An 18,155-nucleotide genomic window follows, 5' to 3' on the forward strand; every position below is an offset into this window, starting at 1 on the left:
AACCAAGATACAAGGTGACACTTATCTTTAACCTGTGAGAATTTAAAACTCCTCACAAAATCCATAAATATATTTTATTTTAATATTTTAATTTACAAATAAAAAATATTGTATAAATAGGAAACACTTCATTGTGAAAAATAAATACTGTTGACAAGAAGCAGTGCTATTCAAGATGGAAGTACTGCCACAATTGACTGCTCTCTATATGACTATATCAACAAAAAATCTGTTCCCACAGTACTGATTATTTATGAAACTAAAACAATAGCAAAAATAAAGACATCTTTCTAAAAATTTTTTATTTTTTCATTAATAAAATAAATAACTTACTGGAATATAAATGGAATATGAAATCAAACACCTTAGTATTTCCAGCAACAAACTAGTCGAAAACGTTCTTATTTTATTAAATTTAGTTTGTTGCTGGAAATACTAAGGTGTTTGATTTCATATTTTTTTTCATTATAATTAGAGCATAAATTTTCAAGATGAATTAATTTAGTAAAACATTTGTATCAACAAACTCAATACTGATATCATTACTGTTGAAAAATGACATAAAATGCTAAATAGTTAAAAAAAAAAAAAAATTAATGTAGACCAATAAAAGACACTGCTAGTAAGATCAAGACTATCTGTTAAGTAGCTTATTTTATGGGCTTCCCACACCAACAACTTTTTTTTTTTTAATTAAATTTTTGGAACTATTGTCTCCTATAAGGGCGACAACTCTGTGTCAGCATAGGGCAGCTGGGAGCCTTAATCTGCCCCAGCCAAGACATTATTACAACAGTCTCAAGACAACATCATTGGTATTATTAAAAATGCTCTTTGTGCCCACAGGGTGGAAAGGGAGGGAAAGAGGGAGGGGAAGATATTAGATATTATTTTATCTGTTTTCTAAATAAATTTCTATTTGGATTTTATTTTACTTTCTTTAGATATATTAGTATTTTAATATTATATATTATATATTTTATATATTAGTATAGTGGAACCTCTCTTAACGAGTAATTCACAAAACAAGCAAAACAAATTGTAAAAAACTGACTTGCATAAACAAGTGATGTTTTACATAGAGTCCTAGATTGTGCACATGCTATATCAGTCTGTGTTTAGTACTCGTTCTGCTAGCATCTTTGCATTGCTTGTGATCACACATTTTTCCGAATTTGTGTTCCAACATATTACATATAAACATCAACAACCATAGCCCATTATATAATAAACATGCCAAATGATATGCCAAATTCTTGGGCTATGTAAAGGCTATAATACTGTAATAAACTAATTATTTCGATTTTTTTTTTTTTTTTTTTTTTTGTTTTCTGCAAATCTAATTTGCATTCCAGGTTGGTTCATTCTGCACTAGAAGAAAAGATAAAAATGATTCATGCTCTTTGACAATGTATATTGTATAATTTTCTTTGAATAAATGTTATACATAAAATATTTGAGTATTTTTTTTGGCATGGAATGCATTGTATTTTACATTAATATATATGGGAAAAATTGTTTCGCTTAATCAATGTTTCACATTAAGATTCTGGAATGAATTATGCTTGTTAAGCGAGTAGTTTAACTGAATTAAACTCTATTGTAGTTTAATTCAGTATTTAAAAAGATGGCAACGAAAACTAACTTTAAAGAATTTAAGTTGAAGAAAATATATCATTTTAGACTGAAAAAAGGACTTCTATTTAAAGCCAAATGATTAGTGGATTAAATCAGGCTACATTACCACTAATAATAATTGTTAAATATTGAGTGATTTGGCACTAGAGGTAAGTGTTAGGTGCCATCTCTTATTAAATTACTATTTATTAAATAATTTAGAAAATTCCAGAATAAAACAATTGATTCAGTGTAGGACTCAAACCCATAATGGCTACTTAGATTTTTTTCTCAGTATTTAATAAGTATTAGTACGTAGTGATAATGTAACCCAATTTAATCTGATGATCATTTGACTTTTATATAATTATTGGTCTTTGAGATGTTCTAATTCAAAAGCCATTCTTATATTTTACTTTTATATTTATTGAAGTATATTGTTTATGCTTAAAGAAAATTATGCTTGAAACAATAATAAACACAACTCGAATTTCTTAAAATGATGACAAAAATTTGCTTTATTGGAGCTCATTTAAACTGCATGACAGAGGCTTAGCTATCAAGCTAGTTCACTTTTTTGTATTTCCTATCAATAACTTTTTAATACTGAGGTCTATTGATTTAAACAGACAAAACACTACACCAGCATACCTCAATTTAACACATTTTTACTAACATTTTCATCTGTTTATAACAAACATCTTCAGGTATATATAATGCATGTTAAATTGTTAAATATTATTTAAATTACATTTTACATGTATTATTTATTAAATTAAGATATTACATAAATTATAAATGTGCTAATTTGAGGTATTCTGGTATAGGTATTTTGTCTGTATTTCCTATCTGTTATTCAATGTAAATGAACTCAATAAAGCAGATTTTTGTTATGCTTTAAAACCACGGCAAAAAAAATCTAACTTCCAAGTTAGATTTTTTTTTCAGCTGGTCTAACGACTCCTCAGAGTCAGCTTGCTAATACTGACTCCTTATGTACAGTCAAACCTGTTTTTAGCAAAAACCTGTTATTAATGGAAAATTTCTTCAATGCCTTGAATTTTTGGCAAAAATCAATATAAATTAACCTGTAAACAGTGGAAACAGAAAGGAAAATCGGGCTGTATAATGAAAAATTTGGTATCCTCTTCCATGCTTAATAGAAAGTTTTTTGAGTATTTTTCAGAGCTGTCTTTACTTGACAGCTGTGTGATTGATGTGATTCAATTACAGCAATTGTGAAATTTAACACATTATTACTGAAATGAGATTGTATTCTTTGTTTAGAAGCTTATTTTAAACTTCTTACATCACATTGTTTGAATAAAACCAAGTCAAAATGTCTGCAGATAAAATGCATATCAGTCATATTATGCTTTTCAAGTTTTATAAAGGATATAACACTATACAAACAGTAAAAAATATATAGGAAAGTTGCTTTTAAACTTTGAATGTGTCAAATGTGGTTTTGAAAGTTTTGTTTAGGAAATTTTGAACTAAAGGATACAGAATGTACGGCTGCCCAAAAGCTGTTGACAAAGAGAAATTGAGGGAAGAAATTGTTAAAAATTGATGAATAACAACTTATGATTTTGCAACAAATCTTGGTATGTCACAGACATGTATTGTTGAAACACTTCATACACTTGAAATGGTTGTAAAACATGATGATGATTGAGTATAATTTTGTCTGATAAAGATAGGCAGCCATAAGGTTTCATTTTATTTTTAAATTAGTTACTTATTTTTATCATAAAAAACTTTTATATGGATGGCAAAATTAAAGTTAAAATAAAAATATTTGTTATTAACTGAAAATTTGTTCTATCAGGGGGTGATTGTTCAGTCAAGTATTGAGGTACTATTGTATTTGATTAATGCAAATTTGATATACACGGTAGCATTAAGGGATTAATTAATCACGGGATACCTGTAGTAGGTATCCTATATATATATAGTGGAAGCCTGTCTAATATGGAAGAATTGCTTGGTTTCATGGGATTCTATTATAGACAGGTTTGATTGTATATTATCCACTATTTCATCACTGGACAGATAATTCATTAGGCTAATTTACTAATTAGCAATGCAGTGGTGTTTTAACGGTGATTAGAGGATTGTAGCTGTGGTTTATTACTTCATTCAAAAGATGAAATTTTGCAATTCCCTGTATAAATAACTCTGTCAAGTTTCAAAATTTCAGGTTTATCTAGTTTTGGGATATAATGCAAAATAAATAAATAAATGCACGCACAATTTTGTAAGTGATTTTTTACAATTTTGGGTCTTGGTGTGTCAAAATGTTGAAAAATGCAAAAGAAAAAAAAAACTCAGAGAAGTCAAATTTGACTAATCATTATACTTTCCCTGTGTTATATTCTATAACAAATGAGAAAGTAAAAGTAACCATAAAATATAAAGTCGGTTAAGGAGTTTGAGTTTATAGATTTTTTGCCAACACCAACTCCCCCTTAAACTGCTGACTTCTACTAACATCGACATAGACACTCTAGCTCTGTTTAAAACTATAAACATGTACAGTACAGTACACCCAATTCTGTTTTACATGGTAGATACATTCTTAAAAATTCCATGTAAAAAAAAAATTCTGTCTTTATGTGAAAATGAGAGATTAAGGTCTGAAACAAAAAACCAGTAAAAATAATACAATAAACAAACTAGAAATGTATCCTTTTAGTCTTAATCTCCTAACAAACTTTTTATCAAACATGTTAAGGTAAAAATATCTTGAATTATATTATGTGTAGTATTATATCATTATTATGAATTAATGTATTACAGATTGCATTTTGGTGAGGTTTTGATACACATTTCTATAGATTTTAGCAAATTTCTACTTTCTCAGCCAATGATAAAGTAATTGGTCTTTGTTTTTATGTATTATAATTGTATAAACCCAAAAATTTCTGTTTCAGTGATGCTGTTTTCTTCAACACAATAAAACCCATAACATTGCTACTTCTTTGAAACTCATTTTGCTACTTCTGTATTTCCCTGAAAATAAGCCCTGGCATAATTTTTCAGGATGCTTGTAATATAAGCTCCACCCCACAAAATAAGCCCCAGTTAAGATCGTCAGCGAGATGGTTGTTTTTACCCACAATGGACGTATTGAATTATAAAATAATAATAATAATAATATGTAACTAAATATAAATATTGTTATTGGTATTAATTGAAAATAAATTAAAATATAAATTATAATTAAGTATTTGTAAATACCCAAGTGAGCACCTTTTAACAAGACATCCCCTGAAAATAAGACCTAATGCATCTTTTGGAGCAAAAATTAATATAAGACCTAATCTTATTTTCAGGAAAAAAAACAGTGGTGTAGTTCTCTGTTATTGATACAGATCATTCATGAACTACCAAATTGTGGTCATGAGTGGTCATTTCCTGCAACATCTGACTGCAGAAAAACCACGAAATAAATTCAGTAAAGTGATACATTGAATTGACCCTTACAGTTTTTGATAAATAATTTGAAACAAATTTTTTAATTGTGACAAAGGAAATAGTTCTTTGCTTGCCATGCTTACTGATAATATAGTTTTTTTTAATGTTTTAAGATATTTAAAGGCTCAAAATGCTAAATAACAATTAAATATTTTATTTTTGTAATATTCTAGTGGGAATTGGTGAAGGTGCCAATTTTGCAGCTTATGCATTTGCACCTGCGTCTCTTGTTACACCACTGGGTGCTCTAAGTGTACTTGTAAGGTAAGTGTACTTCTATGCTTTGCGTATGTTAATTATAAAATGTAATTATATAAGTACACAATCCAAAACCAAAGCTGGAACGTGATGTATCATGTTACAGCTTTGGTTTGTATCATGTTCCAGCTTTTGTTTATGTATGATTTGTTAATCATACATTTTTTATGTATGATTAATGAATCATACATAAAAAAAAAGCTTAGGCATATTGGATGATTATTGTTCACTTTATTTGTATTGTTGTTTTTATTTCATGTGCTTGGTTTTTCATTAATATTTAAAATATATTTTCAAATGTATCTTTATGTATACAAAATTACAATATTTTAAAAATTTTATAAATAATGTCATCAAATGTTTGAAACATTCCAATTTGGAATTTCAGAATTTTATAGTTTAAAACCTGAGGCAGGTTTATAAAATAAACTGAAAATGTTTGTGTATTAATTCATTAAACCATTTGCTGAAAAAGTGTGAATGGTTTTAATTTTATAAGTATAAAATAAGTATAAAACTGATATTTGGCTAAGGTGCACTTATATAAAAATAAATAAATAATACTAATAATAAGTAATAAATACCCACCAATAATAATTTTAAATCCTAATTTTAATACCTAATAATAGATCAACTTCAGGTCTAGAAAGCTTAAACTCTAATTCAAATTCCAAAATTAGAATATTAAGTTTTCTAGACCTGAAGCAGATCTATTATTAAATTGAAAACATTTGTCAAACTTGAATTAAAGCTTGCTGGATTTAAGATTAAGCTTAATAGCTGTATGTGATGTATTATTGATATACAATTAAAAAAAAACCTGTAAAATGTTTTAAAGAACCAAATACCATCTATAAACTTTGAAGACTCCTCAGCTTATTTTCAGATATAGTGGTATTGTGACATTTGAAATGTAACAAACATGAGCATGTGAGGATATTGTCCATAATAATAATAATTAAAAGGAATAAAATGCTGCAACTACACTACCGTATTTTCATATCACTTATCTTTTTTGTCCATGTGCAGTATTGTCCAAAACTTACTCACTTGTGAGGATATGTATGTGAAGAAATAAAAGTCTTACGATGATACACTCAGAACCCCTTCAGGTTCTTAACTGTTTCAAGTTGGTTATTCGTTTATGGAATAATGTTTAAATAAGAGTTTGATTATAAGTTTGAAAAAATTTACTAAAAGCCATGTCATGCATGTGCAACAAGTCAGCTTGCCTGGACACAATGAGCAGCTAGAGTGAGTTGTGAATCAGCTCTTGCCAGGCCAATGACAAAACCATATCTTCTTTAAAGTTTATGCATGCAGCTGTGAGGCTGGATTTGAAAATATGGATAGCCTCTAACCATTTGAAGTGTTCAATGGGAGGCGCGGCAAGGATGAGATTGGCCTGTGAAAAGTCAGCTAGTATGTCTGGATCTGTTACATAAGTAGTGAGGGCCGTGGAGGTTCTTGCGTGATGAATATCCACCTGATGATCTTGTATTCTGATGCCAAGGAACATTTAATAGGGCCTATATATATCAGGTCTCTATCGCATCTATTATCTCTTATAGAGACACTATAACTTCAGGGAGTCTGCTCGGGTTAGGATGGTCCTTCTCATTACGTAGGATGTCAAAAATAGTCGGACACCTCCTGAAAAATTCAGTGTGATGAGTAGTTATTTTTAAAAGTCTTATTTAACAACATTAAAGAGTTAAATCTACAGAGGCTTGTTTTTGCTAAATGAGAAATGACATCACAATTTTTAATTTCTTGTTTTATAAGCTTCAAATGTGAGGAATAATAATAGTAATAATAATGCTAATGATAACATCCTTCAACTGCAGTATATTATTGGGCTATAATTTGGCAAATTATAGCCCGATGGTATACGGTAGTTGAAGGGTGTTATTGCAATGTATTGGGTTTAGTAAACATGTATATATTTATAATGCTAATGAAGTGGTAAAATAAGAAAGTTACACATTAAAAAAAAAAACTAAACTAAAACTAAAACTCTGAAGGTTCAAACCTACATCATCTATGTCCAGTACCTAGAGTCTTATTCACTCAGATATCATCGGTCTGGGATGTGGAACTTTCAAAGACTTATAACCTAAACACTAAATTTTCAGAGGCCCAATTATTTGAAGTGATTGAGAAGCGGGTCCTATTATTTGGTCAAGGATTAGTACTTAAGGCCACGTGTTCATGTTCAGCAAGTTTTGTTTGAATCAGCGACCTGAATGTCTGCCCTTTCCCTTGTTAGCAATAGCAATCATTTTTGAATAATTTTTAATGAATAATTCCGAATAACACATTTCATCACAATGTTTAAACAGTATTTTACAAGTTCTGCCATGTCAAAAATTTTGTTTTAGTCTACTGAAAAAAGATCGAAGTGGAAAAAAGTCATCCCAAAAAAAATTGCCGAAAATTTCTGTCAGTCTATAAAAAATCCCCACTCTGGAAATGCTTGGTAGCATTGCACAAAACTTCCTTTGGTTCTCAACATCACATCTTACTTTTCTACCCAAACTTGCTATGTGACATCATGAAATTGCTAGGTGTGTGGTGTATGGGATCCCATTGTATGGAAGCTTGACATTTTGCTGTTTTTCTGAAGTATGATTTGTGATTCAATTTCACACTAAACGTCAAAACAAATGGACTGGGGTTTTTATTGCCACTTTAATAAAAATGACTCCAAGTGGTTATTTTGGTACTATGCAGTGGATGACAGTTATTGATTTATGCAGGATGGTGCACCATTTCATAGGAAGTTGAAGTCTTTTCAACAATCAACCACACTTTTGGAGAAAAGGGTCATCGCTCTTGGATACCTTAGTCACTATCCAAATGCTCTCATCTGATTACTGTATTTATAAGATATCAATCCACTTGACTTATCTTTAGGCTCATGTGAAAAACAGTTTATCAGATAGCTTCTGGATCAATTTAAGAGTTAGAAACATCAATAACTGATGCTTTTCAGTCTACTCAGCATGATACAATTCACACCATATTCAAGAACTTTGAATATGATGTGAATTGTATCTTTGAGGTCTGACTACAGCATTCTGTAATTTGTGACTTCTGAGAGTAAAACACTTTGAAAGCCTCATTAGCTAATTTCCATTTTAGTCCTAATTATTATTATTATTTTTTTTTTTTGGAATTTCAATATCTTTTCTAGTTATTTTATTATGGATTAAAGTTATCTAGGACTTTTTGATTACTCATTTATAACAATAAAGTTCATTCGAATTGTTAAACACAAGATCATGTTATTAACGGAATCACTTGGCTTTTGACTCCACCTTTATTTAGTTGATACGGTAACTAATTGTTCTACTTTGTAAATTTGTACAAATGTACAACTGTAAATTTTTTGTTCTACTTTGTGTATTTTGATACATTGTTTTATACTGAGCACTGAAAACAGTACAGTAAAAACACGGTTTAAAGAACATTTAAACTATCGTTTTATACATCATTTTACCGTTTTAAACAGATATAAACGAATTTTATAATGGTTCTATAACCACCTTATTCTTCAAGTCTGTGATGTACAGACTTAAGCGTGTACAAGTGCCATATCGGGAGGAAAACTGGTACGTGTAAAATATATATATATGTATTTTAAATTAACATATCTTCTTCATACACACCGGGGTGTATTATATAATGACAACTTACTTGTGCCTGTGACCAGTGTGAAAATAATCAGTTCAAATAAACAAACGTTTTCTGGACACCTTCCGTATCCTTCTTCGGGTTAAAACTGCTGGATTCTATTTTTTAAAAAACGCCGTTCCGAAATTTTTAAGAACAAATTCGAATGATGATAGTTCGAATGTGTGATGACCATCGCGCCTGCGCTATATCTGTCGTGTTCCGTGTTGTTCAGTAACATATTATTTTTAATCTTGGTATTCTTTTTTATCTTGGGGTCACATGACTTCATGTGTCATCGGATCCAAACAAATCTTCAGGCATCCTCTTGTAATAAAGTTTGCCAAGCAAGCGAAAGAGCTATTTTGTCGCGTGAATTAATGCACGTCGTTTTAGTTTGCGCTTTATGTATCTCTATCGCTTCCAGCCATTTAAGGTGTTCTATCTGGGTTGTTTTGGTTATTAGCCTGGCTCCTGCAAAGTCCACATTAATGCCCGGTTCAGAAGCGTACACTGTGAGTGACGTGGTAGCTCTGTCGTATTTTATATCCGCCTTGTGCTCTTTAACTCTGACTTCCATAGAGCGTTTCGTTGATCCTATGTAGATCAGATCCCTATTAAATCTCTCATCCTTTATCGGGATTCAGTATATGCCCGCCATTCTATTCGGGTCAGATGGGTCCTTTCCATTATGTAACAAACTGTATATAGTTGGGCCTCTCCTGTAAGCAACGGTGACCTTATGTCTCCTGGCGATAGACTCGTATATGGATTTCAAGGTCGGGTTGTATGTGAGGGGTATTCTCTCCACCTCTGTACCTTGGTTGTTACTTTGTGCCATTGTAGGTGTGTTTTGGCTCATTCGTGCTTTTTGGCGTTCCGACATTCTTGGAATAATGTTGCGGTAGCTGTGTATATCCACAATCTTCTCAATGTAGTTCAACTCTTTCCTAAGTGCTTGTTGAGTGGATGAGTGCGTATATGCCTGTCTGACTAACGATCTAAATGCTGCTATTTTGTATTGGATCGGGTCGCACGAGTCACTCGGGATGTACGTGGGGTTTGCACATTGTTTGCGATACACCGAGGTATGGATTCTGTGTGAGTCAACCCTGATATTCACATCCAAAAAATGTACATTGGCATCGTTGTGTTGCTCAACTTCAATTGACAGACCATATGTGTTATCATTCATCTTTTCTACGAATTGTGCCAAGTTCGGTGTTGTCTTCCATACGATGATGACGTCATCTACATAACATCTGTATAGTAGGATATCGTTAATGAATCCCGGGAGTGTTTTGGATTCGAGTTGTCTCACCACTAATTGGACATTAATGTGGACTTCGCGGGATGCTTCTGAACCGGGCATTAATGTGGACTTCGCGGGAGCCACGCTAATAACCAAAACAACCCAGATAGAACACCTTAAATGGCTGGAAGCGATAGAGATACATAAAGCGCAAACTAAAACGACGTGCATTAATTCACGCGACAAGCTAGCTCTTTCGCTTGCTTGGCAAACTTTATTACAAGAGGATGCCTGAAGATTTGTTTGGGTCCGATGACACATGAAGTCATGTGACCCCAAGATAAAAAAGAATACCAAGATTAAAAATAATATGTTACTGAACAACACGGAACACGACAGATATAGCGCATGCGCGATGGTCATCACACATTTGAACTATCATCATTTGAATTCGTTCTTAAAAATTTCGGAATGGCGTTTTTAAAAAAATAGAATCCAGCGGTTTTAACCTGAAGAAGGACATGGAAGGCGTCCAGAAAACGTTTGTTTATTTGAACTGATTATTTTCACACTGGTCACAGGCACAAGTAAGTTGTCATTATATTTTAAATTATTTGTGCAATTTATTTGTAAAAGTAATTTTAATGTTGTATATCCTATTCTTGTTTTAGTTGATTGATGAGGGGCAAAAAGCCTGAAACGTGTAAAATTAGTTACCGTATCAACTAAATAAAGGTGGAGTCAGAAGCCAAGTGATTGCGTTAATAACACGATCTTGTGTTTAACAATCCAAATAGCAATGTAGCACAACACGGTTTCTCTACGACTGACAATAAAGTTCATATATTTTGGAACAAAGCAAGGACCTTGGAAAAGCTAAATGAAAAAGAGAAATGCAAAAATAGCAGAAAAACTTTATGGATATATGATAGATGACTTAGACTTAACGTAGTAAACATTAAAGATAGTGAAACATATCCCTGGCATAAAAATAGCTGATTCACAAACTTGAAGACCTTTGAATATAGTTTATAAAATAATTGTTACTTTATTATAACATATTTGTAAATTATATGAGAGAACTATGATGATAATTGCTATAACTATTCTGAAGGTAAGCTGAAAAGCATTTGCAAATTTGATTTATTTATAAAAAGAAAGTTTTGTCTAAATCAAAAACAAAATTTATTTTATAATTTCTGTAAACAAATAAGGTATTAATTATTGATCTAATATTTCAGAAACTGTTATTTTGTTGCTACATGCTGTAATATTGATTTAATAATAAATATACAATTGTGAGATCAGCTAGGGATAGAGAGACTGTTATCACTCAGTCTACCACTTAATCGGCTATTGAGCCTGGAAGACTTGCCCACTACGTTGTAAGATGGCTTCTTAAGAAAGTATCTAAAGTGCAGAAGCTCGTATGAAACCCCTGCAAGTCATTTTTCCTAACACCAGCTTAGTTTAAGCGTTAGGCATGCTTGTATTTATTTGAAAGGAATTTCGAGTGGGAGGGTCGTGAGTAAGTGGAACGGACTCGCGACCCTCCCACTCGAAATTTCTTTCAATAAATACAAGCGTCAAATAAATACAATTCCTCGAAATTAGCTCAGATTTGAGACATTGAAGAGCCCATATTAAACAACAAAGGAAAATTTAATTATAAGAAAAAAAATTTTTTACAAATTACAAGGTAATTTCTACTCCTTTCCTAACTTGCGCGCGAGAGAGAGAGTTTACAATATGATCTAATTATTACCTCGCTGAGCATAAATGCCTTGCAGTGAACCCTTCGTTGCAACAATGTTCGGGACGTAGATGGGACTTGTAGAAACCTTTGATGGGATCGGTGGAGGAATGATTTGGAGATTTTACCTTTCTGGCTCCGGCTGGGGATTCTCACTATTGCAATTTTTGGAGGAATCTCTTCTTCTGAGATTTCCTTCTGGAGAGTTCCAGAGATATGTGCTGAGGACTTGGGAGATACGACTTTTCCTCGACAGTCCAGAGAGAACCTTTCTCTCTGAAATCTATCTGAGAACTCCTCGATCTCAGGAAATGGTTCTCCATATTCGAACATTCTTCACCAATCAAAATGAAGGATTTTCTACGTGTCAACGGTATGCTCGAGGATATTCGAAGAGGGTGAATTTCTAGATGGACACCTAACTTGGGAAATAAGAGTGTGAAGGGAAATTCAACTTTCCTTCTGTCATAAAAGTGACAAAAAGTTTCCTTTTTTGTAAACAACATGTGGAAGACATTTGCTTCTCACGTTAATTTATTAACTACAAATTTTGAAGAAAAATATTATTTTAGCGAATAGTAACATGATGTAGTCATTTTCTTCGTCGGAGAACGAAGGAAATAACTTAGAATCTCAGTTACTGGAGCATTTCCATTTGTAAACCCACATAGAATAAAAATTTACCAAATAATAAAAATTTAATCTGGAGGCTGAATCTCACACAATCAACACTTATTGGCCTTCTTTACTTCCTTATGAATAACAACTATACTTCTTACTGTAGACTGGATGAAACTTAATTCTTTCTTCCACGAAAAACCTTGACAATCCAGTGTTTTTATACAACTGCTAACGTTTTCAACCCCTTCAGGGTCTTCATCAGGCACAGCACAAAGGTAGTTTCAAATGCCCGTGAATGGAACCAAGAAACCAAAGCGAGTTCTATTCCAATTTTTGAAATCAAAGAAATTGGAAGATAAAAATGGAACATTATGCACGAGCTATTATCTATTATCTACGCCTGCGTACTATTTACGTTCGCCGCTCTTTAAATTTAAAACAAATTAATGCAATATTAAGTTATTTGTGGGTGTGGACTTCCCTCATAGCAAAATTTCCAGGCTTGCGATATGTTGATTGCATCCTTGTAGTTGATGCACATGTTGTTCAAACCCACTTTATATATCTCTAGGGTCTCCAGCGTTCTGAGTTGGTCCGTGTGTTGTGACATTCTGATTATACGGGCGTTTTGGAGGTCGGCAGTGATTCCCTGCTGTGTGGCATACGTTGCCAGTGTGGTAGATAGTTTATTGTTGGCAATGTCGTACCTGTGCTCTTGGAGTCGCTGATGGAGGGAGCGTTTGGTCAAACCCACGTAGACCAGACTTCTATTAAATCTGTCATCCCACAGGGGAACCTCATATACGCCCGGTGCGTGTTTCATGTCCAAATTGTCCTTCCCATTTCGCAGTAAGCTGTATACTGACCGCGGTCTCCTGTAAGTTATTTTATTTCGGGTGCTGGATGCGATTTCTCTGTATATCGCATCTAAATGGTGGTTGTACTCAACTATTTTTCTTGCACTAATATCTGCGGATCTTACCCCAGCTTGTAGGTTGTTACGAGTATTTCCCCGTGCGTACTTGCGTGCCATGTTGTACACTATTTTCCTATCATAACCGTGTTGAGATGCCACTTCCTGGATACGGCCTAGCTCGGCCACTGTGTCTTCATACTTCGAGTTGTGCGTGAACGCGTGCTTAATTAGTGCCCTAAAAGCCGCTATCTTATACGAATATGGATCCTCAGAGGAAGCTGGGATGAACAGAGGTACATGGCATTGTTTGTAAAATACTTTATGCGTGATTTTATTATCCCTTATTTGAATGTCCAAGTCGAGGAAATGTGCGAAGATGTTGCTTTTTTGTTCCAATTTAACGCTTAGCCCATACCCGTTGGTGTTCATTGCATTGATAAACCCATTTATGTCTGGTTCTGCCTTCCATATGATAAGGATGTCATCTACATACCTCCTGTAGAGGAGGATGTTGGTAAGGAATGACGGGATTATTTGTTGTTCAAGTCTCCTGATCACTAGCTCGCATAAGTCACCCGATAGTGGGCTACCCATGGGGACACCTCGTTTTTGTACGTATGTTTTGTTATTAAACCGGAAAAAGGATGAGTAACAGAGGATATGCGCCAATTCTAGTATCTGTTTGCGGTGTGTATGGGCGTGTGGTCGGGCGAGTAATATATCCTTGATCTCACAAAAGCACGGCTGTATTTTAATGGACGGGAACAGTGATACAAAATCAAGAACGGTGATGCACGTTGATTCTTATGAATGTTGCTTGCTCAAGATTATTTTTTGAAGTAAAGCAAGATAGGCCTTATGCCCTTCAGTAAATATACAATTATCAATAATTTAAGTACAACTGATTTTATGTAGTTATCTTTTAGATAAAAGTATACTAAGTAAATTTTCTGTTAGTTATAACTTGTTCATTTATAAATATACTCAGTATATCTTTGATAGCCTTCAAAAAATAACAACTTATGTAATAAAATTATTCTAGAGTTTTATAGTGTGATTTCAGTAATCAAATACATTTCTTAAATTTGAACATTTTAAAATATTTTCATTTTCAGAGTAAAGCAATTAGAAGAATAAAATTTATTGCAAAACAACTTAAAAAATATAATGTGAATATCAAAGTGATAAACAAAATTGCCAGTAATCAAAATATTCTTGTACTAATTACAAAAGTACCAAACAAATTTGTCAATAGTTGAGTCAGTTTATTTTTAGCTTTAATAATTAGATAATTATTAAAATCAATGTAAAATTTAGAAATTTCTGGGAAAGTTTTTCTTATCTTAAATCAAAACTATCTTTTCTTTTAATTTTAACAATATGTATTACAGAAAACAAAGTATATATTTGGTATTGTTAACTATGTGCATATGTTTTAAATTAAACACAGATTATTTTTAATTTTTATAAACTATGAAAATTTAAGAATTACAATGTATTGATTTATTTTTTGTGTGTTGGATGTTTGTATACAAGATAGTTAAGTGTTAGGTAAGAATATCAAAATCACAATGGACTATAGGTTGAACAACAATGTTTTTGAAACAAAGTCATGATATGATTCACCATTACCCAGTGGTTTTTTATTTCTACATTTTAGATTTAATTATATTTTTAAAATTTGCTAATATATTTCAAAGTAAAAGTAAAAGTTTAGTTGTAAATTTTATAAATTTGAAAAATAGAGAAGCCATAAAATATCAAATTTAATAATTTTAATTGCATATAGAAATATTTAATGACAACCTTGAGTGAGAAATTTTGGAATTTTAAATTTGCTTTAATAATAATTATCTTTGGATGACCAAGACAGTTGTGGTGGGGCTTACCAATGTGATAGGTTCACCTCACTCCTTTTATTAGTCTTGAAACAGGTGTATACCACTTGTTCAGGCCAAGTGGTAATACAGGACAATTAATTCAGATGATTTTTAGATTTCAATCTGAAATATATACAGGGTTGTCAAAGTAAATCTGGAAAAGTCACTATATAATAAAAAACAATTAAAAATAGAGGGAAAAATCAATATATTCTTATGAAAATTGGTACAAAAGTAGTACACAATGTACAGAATGAAATTATTCTACGTAATCTCTGTTAGATTCCGTGATCTCTAGCCGTGACCTGAAATGGCTGTGAGCTCTTTTGTCCTGCTGCTTGTCCATGTTTGTCATCACTTCCATGATGCAAGCTTTTAGAGCATCCTCAGTATTGTGATGCTTCATATTTACCTTTGCTTTGACTGCACCCCACATGTAGTAAAGGGATCAGAGCACGAGCCTTCAATTTTCCATTCGTGTTGTTCTCAGTCAAGTTATAATGTCTGAGGACAAAAGAATGGTATTGAAGATCCTGCTTGCCAGAATGATCATTAACTTTGCCACATCCATTTCTTCACATTGATCAGAATAGTGTGTGGAGCATGAGGTCACTGATGCTCCACACACTATTCTGATCTTCTTGTGTTCGAAAGTGTTCGAGAATGTGGGAGTGTAGCATGCTGGTGGTTGCTCCTATGTAAATAATTTCTTCCCCTCCCGCATTCTCGAACACCAAGAAGATATCAGAAACAACAGACCAACAACAGAGTTAGCTAAAAAGGTGCTAAGTCAAAATTATCTTCCGCTCTCGGGACATACAAAATTGCTAAAACATTGCGATGATCGAAGAGAGGTGTTCATATGGGAGAGCCTTTACATATCCACGTTAACACCGTGCAATGCACCGACATTAGTAATCCCACTATTATGGATATCATTATTTAAACAGTCTAAATTATAAATTTCCTTTCTCAGGTACACCGCAGCCAAATATGGCACCACTATCTATATTTTAAATATTTTGGGGTTATTACGTCATCACAGCACGTTTCTACATCTATAATAGTTATTGTAATTTTAATATGTATAAGGAATTCCATCCACGTGCTTTACGTAATTTAAATAGTCTGTTTAAAAAGCTAACTGTTTGAAAATTACAGTATTCAATTTTTGCCTGAAGATGACAGCTGTAAGCTGTTGAAAGTGCTTGCAAGTACATGTGAAATATTACAAATCACTGTTTGTAACACTGCAACACTGATGTGTCAATCATTCACATTAAGTATTCTTACCAAAAGAAAACAGAACAATTTTTAATATTCTTAACATTTTTTAAAATGTAGAATAAACAAATCATCCATGCACATGCTCCATATCATTTAGTATTACAGAAAGCCATCATATAAGCCTATCACTTGAAAATACACATTATTGTTTATCTCTTATGAAAATACGAGATAAATGATGATAACATTAACATCATAAATTTCCCATGTCAATTGTTTTCCTGCATCAGTCATTTTTTCTTCAAAGTCCCACTACCAAGAATCCACTGTACCTACTAATATATACAGTATATATAACATATTTTTTGTTGGAAAGAGTACAGATGGTGTTGACTTGCTTATTATAATATCTTCCAATTTTTACATATGAAGTGTAATATAAATGTATTGATTTGTGTAATATAAGAACCTATATTACAATAAAGAATACAAAATGCAATTATAATGTTATATAATAAAATAAATAAATAAATTACTGGAATATAAACTTAACTTAAATTAAACACCTTAGTATTTCCAGCAATGAAATAATTTAATAAAATAAGAATGTTTTCGACTATTTTCAATAGTCCTTTTCAGTTAAGCCTCTTTAAAACGAAACAGAATGTAAAATAGAATGCAAGCAATAACACTGTTTAAATTTCAAAATAATAACTACAAAATAAAATAAAAATAAAAAATAGTACAAAACAAAAATTAAAATAAATTAAAACAAAGTATTAAGAAAATTAATTGTTGTGGTAAAAAGATTTCCATGCACAGGATAGACTATCAGCGTCTCTATGTTGATGCAACCTTTGCCATTATGAGCCTTGTAAATTTCAAGCTTTTCAATGTATTTAATAACTTGTTTGTTAGTGGCAGTCTTAATTATGGAAGCTTTATCCCAATGCACATTAATATCTTGTTGTTTTGCGAAGGCTGCAAGGACGGTACTGTCCAAGTTTTTAGTAATTGAGTATTTATGTTCTTGAAGCCTCTGTTTTAAAGACCTCATAGTGGCACCAACATAAACTAAGTTTGAATTAAAACGGCAGTCAGTTAAAGGATTTGAATATACTCCTGAAGTATTGTTTCGATTTACTTTCAACTTATTGTTTCGTAGAATTCTATAAATCATAGGATTACGACAATAAATCATTTTAACATTGTTCTTGTGAGCTATTTTCTTAAAGATCGAATGTAGGAAAGGAATATAGTTGAGAACTACCTTTCATTCTTGGTTGGTAGTTGTAAGTTGCTTATTTGTTGGATTACAGAATTTATCAATAAGAGCATTAATTTCACTTATATGATATCCCTGTTGTACAGCTATTGTGTGTATGTAATTTAGTTCTCTGTGTGTGTCATAAACACTCATATAGTGGGTATAGGCCTGCTTTATCCATGATCAAAAGGCTGCATGTTTAAAGTTGC

The 18,155-nt window shown here is 32.1% G+C and overlaps 1 protein-coding gene across 2 annotated transcripts in view; it reads left to right on the plus strand.

Annotated features, from left to right (window-relative positions):
* The window catches only part of spict (magnesium transporter spict), a 112,002-nt gene that overhangs the window by 36,083 nt on the left and 57,764 nt on the right, over nucleotides 1–18,155 (plus strand). For both annotated transcript variants that reach the window (XM_067263635.1, XM_067263634.1), the window contains one exon: nucleotides 5,271–5,361. In XM_067263635.1, coding sequence (XP_067119736.1) covers nucleotides 5,271–5,361 — 91 coding nt within the window. The remainder of the gene's footprint in view (nucleotides 1–5,270; nucleotides 5,362–18,155) is intronic.

The sequence above is a fragment of the Centruroides vittatus genome, unplaced genomic scaffold, assembly GCF_030686945.1.
Source record: "Centruroides vittatus isolate TY-2023 unplaced genomic scaffold, ASM3068694v2 contig_1788, whole genome shotgun sequence".
Classification (NCBI taxonomy): domain Eukaryota; kingdom Metazoa; phylum Arthropoda; class Arachnida; order Scorpiones; family Buthidae; genus Centruroides; species Centruroides vittatus.